Below are 13562 nucleotides of genomic sequence, written 5' to 3' on the forward strand. Positions count from 1 at the left end.
AAATGATTTACCGTGCATAAAATCAGAGTGAATAGCCCCTCGATTCCCCACTCTAAACAGTGATTAAATTATAACCGTATAAATATACTTATGCTGTAATTCTAACATTCCGGCGAATCGAAGAACAGATAATTTTTAGTGATAATCCCCTCGATGAGTTTACAACATAGACTTATGCCGATGCACACTTATCGCATCTTATAAATTTCTAACAAGGACTTATGCCCAGAAACTTTTGAAAGAGAAAGTTTAGTTATAGTGATTACGCATTTTAGTGATTATCCCCTCGAATTACCTTTAGCAATGCTAAAATGATCAAACGCATAACGCTCATTTAACACTATGTTAGCTCTATCTAAACCCACATTTGAATTAACCGCCAAAACGTTCCAGTCAAATATAACATAGATGACGATAGCTACCGAACGAGAATGAAACACATGAGGAGCGCGGTAGAAAAATCGTTATCTATTTAATTAGCACATACATAGAAAGAAAATAAATATAAAAACCCCAAACATACAATTCCATAAGTATCCGACCCCACAGATAAAAATTCAAAAGTTTCCGACCCCACAGATTAAGAGGTACCCCACCCCATATCACCCCGACATTTTAGAGATAAAAATAAATAATAAAAAACTCGGAGTTTCTATCAAGTCTCTATGGTTTAGTGGTTAAAACGTTTGTCTACTACGCCAGCGACCCGGGTTCGAATCCCGGGTCTGACCTGAAAAAATTTTAATTATAATTAAATCTCTAACCGAGCCCAGTAACCCCTATGGGTGGGTTGTGGTAATATAAAGTTCCTTTTAAGCAAAATCTGACGATAACGAAGCGACAACCCCGGCCACTACTACTACTACTACTACGACGGCTCGGGTCAAACTAAGAGCCTATCGTATACTACGATATGGCTAAAAAAGACATTTAAAAAGACTTTTTGGAAAGACACTATTTCCATCGAGTCGAGAGGGGTTCTCTTAAAGCTTAGATTTGTTCTTTTTGGATCTTATTTAAAAGTATATGTTGTAGTAGGAAAACAAGATGACCAGGACCCTAATATTAACTTAAAAAAAATATTTTCATAAGATCTTTTCCAATTTAGTTTTAAAATATTTTTGTTGGGAAATTATTACGCTATAAAGATTAAATGGTTTTAAAGTACAGTACCATTTTTATTTTCTAGGTTTTCTTTAAATTTATGAATGATTTCCGTAGGACTAATATAATTCATAATATAATTTAATAATTCATCGAAGTTTTCGTAGAATGATTCGAGAATACGTATGTACGGTTCGTCATTGAATAAATATTTGTTAAGTTTGAAAAGAATATCGTATACAGTTTCAACCTTACATTGAATAGATGAAGTATTAGACTTTAAAAGTTCTAAATGTTTCGTTATTTTAAGTATTTGTCTGTTTAAAGTTAGGACGTCTTTCGGGAATATTTTAAAATTCAAATCTTCGACGTCTTGAAAAGTAAAAATTAAACCGTCAAAAGACGCGTGAAGTTTAATATAACTCTGATCTGTCTTATCCTCTAAAATGGAAAATTCTTTAGTGTTTTTACCAGGATTCGAAGTTACTAACTGATATATATCAGTCCATTTTTCCATAAAATGTTTCCAGGTTTCGAGAGGTAGAGAAAATCCTTTAAGATGAGTTTTTCTTCTAAGAAAAATTTCAATTTCCATATCATCGACGAGACCGAATGTAAGATAAAGCGTTTTACTAAGATGAAATTTAGAGTTAAGTTTCTTAAGACGTTCTTCCATCTTCCTTCTTTTAATAAAGGTAGATTCTGAATTATCGATAGGTCTTTTGTTAGAAATTTCGGAAGTCATTTTGGTGAGATGTTTTTCGTTTAGCGTCAAAATAATAAATGTCGATTCGACGGTGAGTTTGCGGTCCTGAATACTGAACCCCTCTTATATTCGAAGTTCCTTTTCTAGACCAGTAGTGAAGTAGAGTATTTTTGTTAGCAATATATCTATCACCTGGTCTTTCTTGAAACATGGAAAAATAGAGTATTTTTGGTTAATAAAATTGTACTTTATCAATGATAGGCACCCTCCCGCCCCAAGATTATGTAATTTATAGACTTTTAACGCTGTACATCCCTTTGATTTCAATTTGTTGCCATGTTGACGATAAATAATAATCGGTCGTCTTTTACTTGAAATTCTCCTTTTTTGACACGTAGAGAAGAATATTATTTTTATAGTATAGCTTAAGTAATATACAAACAGCCATTTCAAATAACAATATTAAAAAAACCTTTGGAATATAAAAATGAAACAGAGCTTTAAAGCTACAAAAGTACTAAATGCATCATAATAACGAAAAATACTTCCACATATTCACTTTATATTATGAAAAAAGGGAATATTAAGGTTCTGTATGATTTCTTAACACATCAACACAAAGCTAACTGCTAACGCGACGCACTAGTGTAACAATGGACGGACACACACAGACAAAAACATAGACTGCTTTTTAACTCTTTCCGTATTAATTTTGAATTGAGAAACAAGATTATCTTAAATATTAAAATAAATATAATTAATATTAAATATTTTCTTCGTTAGTTGTTCGCCTTATTGAGCGTTAAATCGTTTTGATAAAGAACAATTAAACATTCTTGAGACACTTGACTAATATTGGCGTTTGAAATGAAGCATACGCCGGTTGGTTCCCCTTACTCAAATAGGTAGTATATAAGGGTGTCGAACTACAGTTAAAAGCAAGAACAACCGCAATTGCGAAAACCTTTGGTAGACAACCCACCTTAGGGAGGCTAGACGTTTCTCGTAACCCTAGCTGATCGCCGCGAATGTCTTAAACCAAACGATAACGATGGAGTTAGAAGCCAATGAGACAGATTGGTGTCTATGTGGAATAGACGGAAGACCAGTAGATGGTGGTGTCTAGAAGCCAGTATGTACAAACTGTTAAAAAAGTCTTTGCGCGTTGCGTTTTTCGCACATATTTTACTATATTTCAAAAACTATTCAAGCTAGCGCTCTGGAATAAAGTGCGTTATAAAAGTTTTGCATTCCTCTTTCATATTTTACCCGTTCCACAGTTGTCCTTTGCATACTTATACCGGAAACCGGAAATGTCAAAATTATCAACTTTGAAAATATTGGATTCTCGAGAATATAAATGCGATTTTCGGATTCCTTGGGGTCGATTCATATTTGAAAAGTGTTAACCAAATTCAATTCGGATGAATAGGTCACGAGTAATCAGCCTTTATTCAAAATCTGGCAAACTTGGTTAGAGTGGCGATAATTCATAATCGAGTATCGAATCTTTGTCGTAATAATGCTTGTTAGATGTTATGGCACCTTATGCGTATATATATGATTGGTCTTGTGGCGCAATACTTTGAAACAAATCAGACGTTCATTAAAGGGATGGTGAAGTGGAAAATAAAGTAATTTTTTATTGATTTTTCCATAAGACAGTGAAACATCCAAGAAATAACACCGAACGATTTTTAAACTACGATTAGTTTGAAATTTCATGAATAATTTTAAATAAGGACCTCCGACCAATCGCGTAGCGCCCTGCATTTTTATCAACAATTTTCTCTTGGCACGCTCCGTGTTGAATAAATTTATCGCGACACTGTTAAGCAAAAAAATATATATTTGTTGCTTGTTTAAAAGAGCGTTTCATTGTTCAAAAAAAACATTTTTTTTTTGCTTGTTAAAAGAGCGGTTCATTGTCAAAAAAAAAAAAATATTTGTAAACCCAGTAATACTAACGTATTACGCCGGGGAGTGTTAAAACTATTCATGTATTTTATAAAAACAATATCAAATCACGAAAATGCGAAACATCTTAAATATAAACCTTAAAATGTAACATTAACTTAAAATTCAATAAATCAAAAACGAACAAAGTAAAGGGCTTCTATTCTATAGAAAGGGAAAAAGGAGAGGTAAGATCTCTGGCGCCAAAGAAAGGTGACGTATGTGTCCCAGGAATGCGAGGGGCAAAGCCCGAGATACTTGAATTCTCTCCTTTTTCATGCCCATATTTGGAAATGTTAAGAGCACGGAGGCCCGCGATTGGTCAAAAGTCGCGGGCTTTCACTCCTTTTTAAAATAAAAAAAGAGAATTTCGAGAGAGGATTCTCCTCTAAATTCAGTACCGCCAAAAATCTCAATAAGAGCAGTCAATAAAGAAAGTTGTTAAAAAATACAGTCTTTGACTCTTTGTTCAAATAATTTCCTTGGACTTAGCTTAAAATATCAAACATGCGGATAATATCATCGCACTAAAACTAATCGTTAAATTAAATTAACCTCGACAATTTTTCAGTCGGTTGACGAGGAAAAAATTAAGCTCTCCCTAAAAGGACAATACCCAAAAGTAAACCCAAATTAAAGGTCGGGTTTATACAGCGCCCTGCATTTTTATCAACAATTTTCTCTTGGCACGCTCCGTGTTGAATAAATTTATCGCGAGACTTGAAAACATTTGCGCGATGTGACAATTGTGGCGCGAGACATGGAGTGTGCCACGAGAATTTTGTTAACAAAAAGGCACGGCGTTACGCGATTGGTCGGAGCTCCTTTTTTGAAACTACTCTTAAAATCTTAGCCTAATTTGAATATTAAAATCAATGGGAGGTATTTCCTGAATTTTTCATTATGAATACTGGTCTCATGATTAGTAGAAGAATCAATAAAAAATCACTTTCATTTCCACTTTCCCCTCCCTTTAAGAGAAAACTCGCGTCTTTTGAAGGAGAGAAGCGGTTTGAAAATATTGTTATTTGGGCCATGATATCATAATATTTAGAACTCACATTAATTACGTTTGGGTCTTCAGCCCGACTCATTGCAGCCGAGTGAATATCTCATTCATGATGGCATATGCGCTGCACGAGATCCCTTCAAATAGACAAATTCGACTATTCCATACATGAAACCTCTCTCTAGGAATGTTCGCTACGCGATTGAGCTTCTCTAAACGGAGCCTGAGGTTGGGCTATAGCCTCCCGCGTTATTATCCAAAGTTTCGTTAAACAGGGTCGTTTTCTTTCCTACACAATAAAAGTCTTAAAACACAAAATGGCCTAATATCCCAATACCTCCCAAAGCTAGTAATTTTGCCATAGAAAATAAACGAAAGGAGTAGCAGACCAGCAGCGCAGAGAGACCAACTTCAAGTGTTTACCGTACGGGTTCGTTTTAGCTGTTAGCTGTTATTTTCAGTTGTGATCATTTTTACCGGCTTTCATTTTTTTTCATTTAGTTTTTAGGCTTTTCCATTTGAACGTCAGTTGTGAAATACGCCTTTGCCCATGCTTTGGTTGCGGTCGGCTATATTATTAAGCCTCAATAGAGATAGATTTAATTTTAGAAGTAGGATTGGAGAACGGTTAGTGTTTAATTCAGTCCGACTCATAGCCCAGTATATAGCCCTCCCTCTAACGTGTGATGAAAAGTTTAAATTTTCTGATTGCTCACTTAAACTACGTTTTGCTGACGTTGCTGACGGGATCGGCGAAAAATACGTAATTCCCTTTTACTTTAGTCACTATATGACCAGCCTCTTCTTTCATATCCCACCTTTCCGTGGAATTTGACGCGCTCATAGATTACTCTATTCTCTATTCCCACTTCTAAAATTAAATCTATCCCTGGCCTCACATTTGTGCTAAACGCGGGAGGCTATAGCCCAACCTCAGGCTCCGTTTAGAGAAGCTCAATCGCGTAGCGAACATTCCTAGCATAGAAGCCCTTCTCCTCTGAAGAGGTTTCATGTATGGAATAGTCGAATTTGTCTATTTGAAGGGATCTCGTGCAGCGCATATGCCATCATGAATGAGATATTCACTCGGCTGCAATGAGTCGGGCTGAAGACCCAAACGTAATTAATGTGAGTTCTAAATATTATGATATCATGGCCCAAATAACAATATTTTCAAACCGCTTCTCTCCTTCAAAAGACGCGAGTTTTCTCTTAAAGGGAGGGGAAAGTGGAAATGAAAGTGATTTTTTATTGATTCTTCTACTAATCATGAGACCAGTATTCATAATGAAAAATTCAGGAAATACCTTCCATTGATTTTAATATTCAAATTAGGCTAAGATTTTAAGAGTAGTTTCAAAAAAGGAGCTCCGACCAATCGCGTAACGCCGTGCCTTTTTGTTAACAAAATTCTCGTGGCACACTCCATGTCTCGCGCCACAATTGTCACATCGCGCAAATGTTTTCAAGTCTCGCGATAAATTTATTCAACACGGAGCGTGCCAAGAGAAAATTGTTGATAAAAATGCAGGGCGCTGTATAAACCCGACCTTTAATTTGGGTTTACTTTTGGGTATTGTCCTTTTAGGGAGAGCTTAATTTTTTCCTCGTCAACCGACTGAAAAATTGTCGAGGTTAATTTAATATAACGATTAGTTTTAGTGCGATGATATTATCCGCATGTTTGATATTTTAAGCTAAGTCCAAGGAAATTATTTGAACAAAGAGTCAAAGACTGTATTTTTTAACAACTTTCTTTATTGACTGCTCTTATTGAGATTTTTGGCGGTACTGAATTTAGAGGAGAATCCTCTCTCGAAATTCTCTTTTATTATTTTAAAAAGGAGTGAAAGCCCGCGACTTTTGACCAATCGCGGGCCTCCGTGCTCTTAACATTTCCAAATATGGGCATGAAAAAGGAGAGAATTCAAGTATCTCGGGCTTTGCCCCTCGCATTCCTGGGACACATACGTCACCTTTCTTTGGCGCCAGAGATCTTACCTCTCCTTTTTCCCTTTCTATAGAATAGAAGCCCTTTACTTTGTTCGTTTTTGGTTTATTGAATTTTAAGTTAATGTTACATTTTAAGGTTTATATTTAAGATGTTTCGCATTTTCGTGATTTGATATTGTTTTTATAACTTACATGAATAGTTTTAACACTCCCCGGCGTAATACGTTAGTATTACTGGGTTTACAAATATTTTTTTTTTTTGACAATGAACCGCTCTTTTAACAAGCAAAAAGAATTTTTATTTTTTTGAACAATGAAACGCTCTTTTAAACAAGCAACAAATATATATTTTTTTTGCTTAACAGTGTCGCGATAAATTTATTCAACACGGAGCGTGCCAAGAGAAAATTGTTGATAAAAATGCAGGGCGCTACGCGATTGGTCGGAGGTCCTTATTTAAAATTATTCATGAAATTTCAAACTAATCGTAGTTTAAAAATCGTTCGGTGTTATTTCTTGGATGTTTCACTGTCTTATGGAAAAATCAATAAAAAATTACTTTATTTTCCACTTCACCATCCCTTTAATGAACGTCTGATTTGTTTCAAAGTATTGCGCCACAAGACCAATCATATATATACGCATAAGGTGCCATAACATCTAACAAGCATTATTACGACAAAGATTCGATACTCGATTATGAATTATCGCCACTCTAACCAAGTTTGCCAGATTTTGAATAAAGGCTGATTACTCGTGACCTATTCATCCGAATTGAATTTGGTTAACACTTTTCAAATATGAATCGACCCCAAGGAATCCGAAAATCGCATTTATATTCTCGAGAATCCAATATTTTCAAAGTTGATAATTTTGACATTTCCGGTTTCCGGTATAAGTATGCAAAGGACAACTGTGGAACGGGTAAAATATGAAAGAGGAATGCAAAACTTTTATAACGCACTTTATTCCAGAGCGCTAGCTTGAATAGTTTTTGAAATATAGTAAAATATGTGCGAAAAACGCAACGCGCAAAGACTTTTTTAACAGTCTGTACAGACTGGTGTCCAAATGGATTGGACAAAGACCAAAAAATGGTGGTGATTTGAAGCCAGTAAGTACAGACTGGTGTCCGTGTGGGATGGACAAAGACCAGAAGATGGTGGTGTGAGAACTCAAGTAGACGAGCCATTGCCGTGACTGTGAAAGCAGTTCGGAAACACGTTTGCTCCGATTTGGAAACTGCGAACGCGGTCACGTGGGTGTAACAACAGACACACACACAAACACCCAGACAGACACACACGATCGTTACAGAACCTCTCCGTGACATACGTCACTCGGAGAGGTAAAAAAGGCTTTAAGTAGAAGTAGAATTTTTCTTTGCTAAAGTATCCTTAACTTTTGAATTATTCACGCATGTCTAATATAATTCATAAGATAGTGTATTATGTCATTGGAAGTGAGTAGCATGATACTAGATTACGTACGAATGGCTCATCTTGCAAATAGATATTTCTTAATCTTAGAAAAAAATTTCAAATATAGGTACAGTCCTTGATTGAATAGTTAAGGTATAAGTATAAACAAATTTTAGATTTTTCATTATTTTTGTTATTTGTCTACTTAAAGTTTTACTTCTTTAAGAGGTACTCTAAAAATTAAAAATCATTGGTTTCTCGAAAATTAAAGATTATTTCGTCGATAGATACGCAATGTTTATATTAATAAAATATAAACGGTACACAAGAATAGTCATAACTTTAAAAAGAAAATAAGACATAAAAAGTTCTAAATTTTAAATTTAAAAGATAAGGCTAATTTTTGTTTACCAATTCGTTTCATCTCTTCCATTAAATATTTCTATGGACGGAGAAAGATAGACAAATCAAAAGTACTACAATATTTGTCTCTTTCAAAGAAGGAATTTTTACAAAAAATTAATGAATTTTGGAAGTTCATGTATGGGAAATAGTTTTGGAACGTATGCTAACTTCAAAATTTTCTATAACGACATTATCAACTATAAGGCATGAAAACCGTAAAAGATAAAGACGCCGCGAAGACTTCAATAGTTGTCTCTCTCGAAAATTAAGAACTTTCATGTGTGTTTCAAAAACATTCTTGGTAGAAAAGAATGGAATTCAATTGAACGTAAGGGTTATATTTTAATGTTCCATAAACACTTCCAAGTAAAATCATATCTTTAAACAGTTAAAAAACCAATCTTGGAACTTTATAATACATTTTAAAATACCTCTTTGACATACTATCATTGCAACTGTTCAATCCGTAAAACATTTTGCTAAAATTATTTTTCCCTATTATATTATAATTGGGAAAAGAGATATTTAATTTGATATATTTCTACAGACACGACACTTTTTCGAGCAATATTTCCTGCAGATATGATTAGTTGATATACTAAACGATTTCACGCGTAGTTCGTGGTATCGCGAGGCCGTTTTAAGTCAATTCAAATCTACAGAACATATTCTTATAGTAAAAAATTATTTTAAATTACCATTAAGGAATGAACTAGAGGTATTTATTAAGGGCTAATGAAATAGAAGATCCAATTTTTGATAAATTTATGAGATATATGGCTTATGACGATGAATAAGATCACCCTTAATAGACGTAATTAATATAGTATTTCACTGTCGGAGATTGCTAGTGAATTAGATGCACGGAGAATATTCGGGCACTAGAAAATGTTTTAAAGAAATGCTGTAGGAAAAATTGTCAAAGGCTAAACATAAAAAATAAAAAAGGCGAAAATAATGACTCAAATTTGTTATGAATTCGGAGTTTGAGCGAACAAGGATTGTGTCAATAGTTAATTTTATTGTTTAATATAATAGTAACAATTTCGAAGAAACTAGACCTAGTTTATTTCTGATGAATGAAAAAAGTCATTATAGCTTTGTAATTAGCATGTTTTGATCACAAAACCTTTTGTTTAAAAATATAAAAATAACCTTGGGTTTCTCTATAATATAATTCAGAACTAAATGTTCATTAATGAAAGTCTCTCTTCGAAAAATTAACTTGATCAACTAAAATAAATTTGTAACATATCCTTTTAAAATGCTTTAAAAATTGCGAAAGTACACAAAGACGTTTTTTTTTCTCGTAACACTATAACTTTTTAGAAGTAAAATTGTTATTCAGTTATACCATACATTTAAAATGGGCTTTAAAAACCGCTACATTTATTTTAAATTTATATCAAAGTTAATCGAAGTCGATTAAGTACCACACTATAAAAATAGTTACTTTTCTTCAAATCAGTTAAGAGATGCTCCCTAATTTCTGTTGTATAGTTTTTGGAGGTGAGCTATAACAAAATTCCAGGTCTTCTAGATAAAATCTATAATTCAAACATTGTCATTCCATTTGCCCCACTTAATATACTTACAGTGTTACATTTCGCTATGTTTAATTGTCAATAAGAAAAAAATTATCCTTAATTATTTCCTTTTCCTATTGTTAAATATTAAAATAGTTTTGATAAATTGAAAAATAGTTCATAATGTACCACAATTTTATTTATCCCAAACATATAAATGTATCATATTGCGATCGTAACATATTTAGAAAAATACTGCTAAAGTTCTTCAAAGAAAAGATATTAAGAAAATTAGCGAATAAGGAAAAAATTATATTTACAACAATTACTTAAGAAGAAGTAATTTCAGAATAAAAAATGTTTACAAACTTTTCATTAACTTTATGTAAAACTGTTTTACAGTTTTGGTAAATAAGAACGAGGTACTGTACCTAAAATATTATATAATTTTAGTTAATAATAATCATTAATGCTCTAAATTAAAAGTAAAATTATATCTTATTGATTTAAGAGACACTAAAATGTTTTTGGTAATTCCAAATTAATATTTTTCAAAGAGTGTTTCTTCAAATCGAATTTCTACGCAAAATTATAACTCTATAGAAGAAAATTTTAAAACCAATTAAGCATTATACTCAGAAAAGAGTCTAAAAATTATAGGCTTTTCAAACGGTTCTAAAGAAAAAACACATAAATATTAAAAACCCTAATGTTTAGATACTACCATATTTATACAAAATAATGAGTTTCCTGAAAAAAGAAAAGGTGATTTAATACATTTACCGTGATAAACTATTTCAGATTTCTTTAAATTCATGTGCAGTTATAAATGGAGAAACGAACCATACTACCAAAATAAATCACGTCAACTGCTTACTTTACGTATTAGATCGGACACAATGTCTTACAAAATAAAGGGTAGGCTTGCCTTATTTTAGCGTATATACATTCATGACTTTGCTGGCTAGGTATCTGAATATTTTCTTATGCTTTGATTATTTTGATCACTACAGTCTCCACTTCGAGCCTCGAAAGTTAAGAGCTGAGTTTTGCCAATTGGAAATTTTAGGTTCCAACGTGTTCAATTTATTTTCTTAGGGCTATGGCGCATATTTATACCCTTAACTTGCTAAATGCAATTAGGTCTATAAGAACTAAACTTTTGAAGACCCATTGATGAAAACCTTAATAAAAAACAATTGAAATACATAGGGTCCAAGATTTTAAGTGTTAATCATATATAAAGTTATAAAAATGACCTTGAAATCGTCAAGTTTCTTTCCCGCCGCCGATGGGCGTTCGCGATTTATACCGCGCCACGAAACGGACGTTTAGTTCTTATAGACCTAATTGCATTTAGCTAGTTAAGGGTATAAATATAGTTTTAATAGCCATGAGCACTTCCTTCATATATCAAGTAAATAGATTTACAAGAACAAAAACCTCTTATAATATACAAATATTCACTTAATATGCATTTCAGTATTTTTTTTTAATAACTAGTCAGCTAGTTTGCTTCTAATTGAATTTTGTCCAACCGAAAGTCAAGAATTTAGGATAGAACAAATGCTTTATTGAGAGTATGATCCCAATTACGTATTAAAAAAAGTGTTGTAAAATCTCGTCACCACTACTAACGTTTAATAAATATTTGGAAGGAGTAACTTAATGACACATTAAATTATTCATTACATTTTTTTTTTCATCCGATATAAGAAGAGATATTTGATTGTGAATAAAAGTATGAGAAATAGATCGTTATTTAGTTCTTATGCCATTTTTATTCGTAAGATAAATTAAGGGCTATTTTCCTATTAATTCACGCAAAACATTCTAATTCCAAATACGTAACATCATTATTAACGTAAAAAATGTTTCACTATATCAATTCTCTTTTTATAAATGTTCTAGCTAATAAACAAAACTTTCGGAGATTTTTTTTTTCAACTTTACGAATTCGTAATACGGAACGATTTCCCGTATAATCAGTATAATTTCAAGCCAACTTGGAAAAAATCATTACCAAGGTCCATTTTAATAATAGTTACGATATTTTAAATTGAAAACATTGATTTTAAAACCTAATAGACATTTTATTACTCAACTGAGTAAACCTATCATGAATACCGACAAGGGCTGGTTAAATAACTCCTTGGTTACAAACAAGAATGACTTTAAAATACGTTTTGGATTTCAAATTTAATTTACTAAATGCGCCATAACCCTTAAGCTAGATTCCCACTCGACGGAAAACACGACGGAAACCCGGCAGAAAGGGCTTCGACCGAAAAATCTTTACGCCGAGCCCGACGGAATTTCCGATCAGTCGGGCGTAAGTTGTGTTCTATTTTTTCGGTCGTGTTCGGCGTTACGCCGGTGTCTCAGCCAATGAAATTATCGTACTGACAACGTCATAAATTTCAAGAGCTCACACATACGCGAGATCGATTGATAGCTGCCATTTTTTTGTTGTTGACCAAGGCTTATCGGAAACATACCACCAAGAATGAAAAATTAAACTAACGGAAGTAAAAAGAGATAAGATGTTAATAAGGAAGACTTAACTGAGGAGGTTAGAAAATATCCCTTCTTGTACGATCTAAGCGACAAGGGGACAAAGATACCAATCAAGAGTGTGAAATAGATGATGTAGAAACAACTCAAATTTGTCACGTGACAAAAAAGATCTACCGCCAAACTGAAAATTCAGTCGTAGTGTGAACGGTCTACCGCCGGACGCCGGCGTAAGTTAAAATTTCTACCGTATTGGTATCTTTGTCCCCTTGTCGCTTAGATCGTACAAGAAGGGATATTTTCTAACCTCCTCAGTTAAGTCTTCCTTATTAACATCTTATCTCTTTTTACTTCCGTTAGTTTAATTTTTCATTCTTGGTGGTATGTTTCCGATAAGCCTTGGTCAACAACAAAAAAATGGCAGCTATCAATCGATCTCGCGTATGTGTGAGCTCTTGAAATTTATGACGTTGTCAGTACGATAATTTCATTGGCTGAGACACCGGCGTAACGCCGAACACGACCGAAAAAATAGAACACAACTTACGCCCGACTGATCGGAAATTCCGTCGGGCTCGGCGTAAAGATTTTTCGGTCGAAGCCCTTTCTGCCGGGTTTCCGTCGTGTTTTCCGTCGAGTGGGAATCTAGCTTAAGGGTTATGGCGCATTTAGTAAATTAAATTTGAAATCCAAAACGTATTTTAAAGTCATTCTTGTTTGTAACCAAGGAGTTATTTAACCAGCCCTTGTCGGTATTCATGATAGGTTTACTCAGTTGAGTAATAAAATGTCTATTAGGTTTTAAAATCAATGTTTTCAATTTAAAATATCGTAACTATTATTAAAATGGACCTTGGTAATGATTTTTTCCAAGTTGGCTTGAAATTATACTGATTATACGGGAAATCGTTCCGTATTACGAATTCGTAAAGTTGAAAAAAAAAATCTCCGAAAGTTTTGTTTATTAG

The 13562-nt window shown here is 33.4% G+C and overlaps 1 protein-coding gene across 3 annotated transcripts; it reads right to left on the reverse strand.

Moving 5' to 3' along the window:
* Window positions 1-1139: 1139 nt before the first annotated feature.
* LOC149682619 (uncharacterized) lies at window positions 1140-5171 on the reverse strand. Of its 3 annotated transcripts, none has more exons than XM_089834254.1 (2): window positions 2793-5171; window positions 1140-1953 (listed from the first exon to the last, which is right to left on the reverse strand). In XM_089834254.1, the coding sequence occupies exon 2, from the start codon at window positions 1847-1849 to the stop codon at window positions 1160-1162; it is 690 nt and encodes a 229-aa protein (XP_089690380.1). In that variant the 5' UTR covers window positions 1850-1953; window positions 2793-5171; the 3' UTR covers window positions 1140-1159. The 3 variants fall into 3 exon arrangements, with proteins under 3 accessions (XP_089690380.1, XP_089690381.1, XP_089690382.1); XM_089834255.1 differs by having other exon boundaries at window positions 1140-3393; window positions 4828-4938; XM_089834256.1 differs by having other exon boundaries at window positions 4828-4929.
* Window positions 5172-13562: the final 8391 nt, after the last annotated feature.

This window comes from Phalangium opilio, unplaced genomic scaffold (assembly GCF_054372755.1).
Source record: "Phalangium opilio isolate 3A_F unplaced genomic scaffold, DU_Popi_V2 ptg000038l_1, whole genome shotgun sequence".
In the NCBI taxonomy this organism is placed as follows: Eukaryota; Metazoa; Arthropoda; class Arachnida; order Opiliones; family Phalangiidae; genus Phalangium; species Phalangium opilio.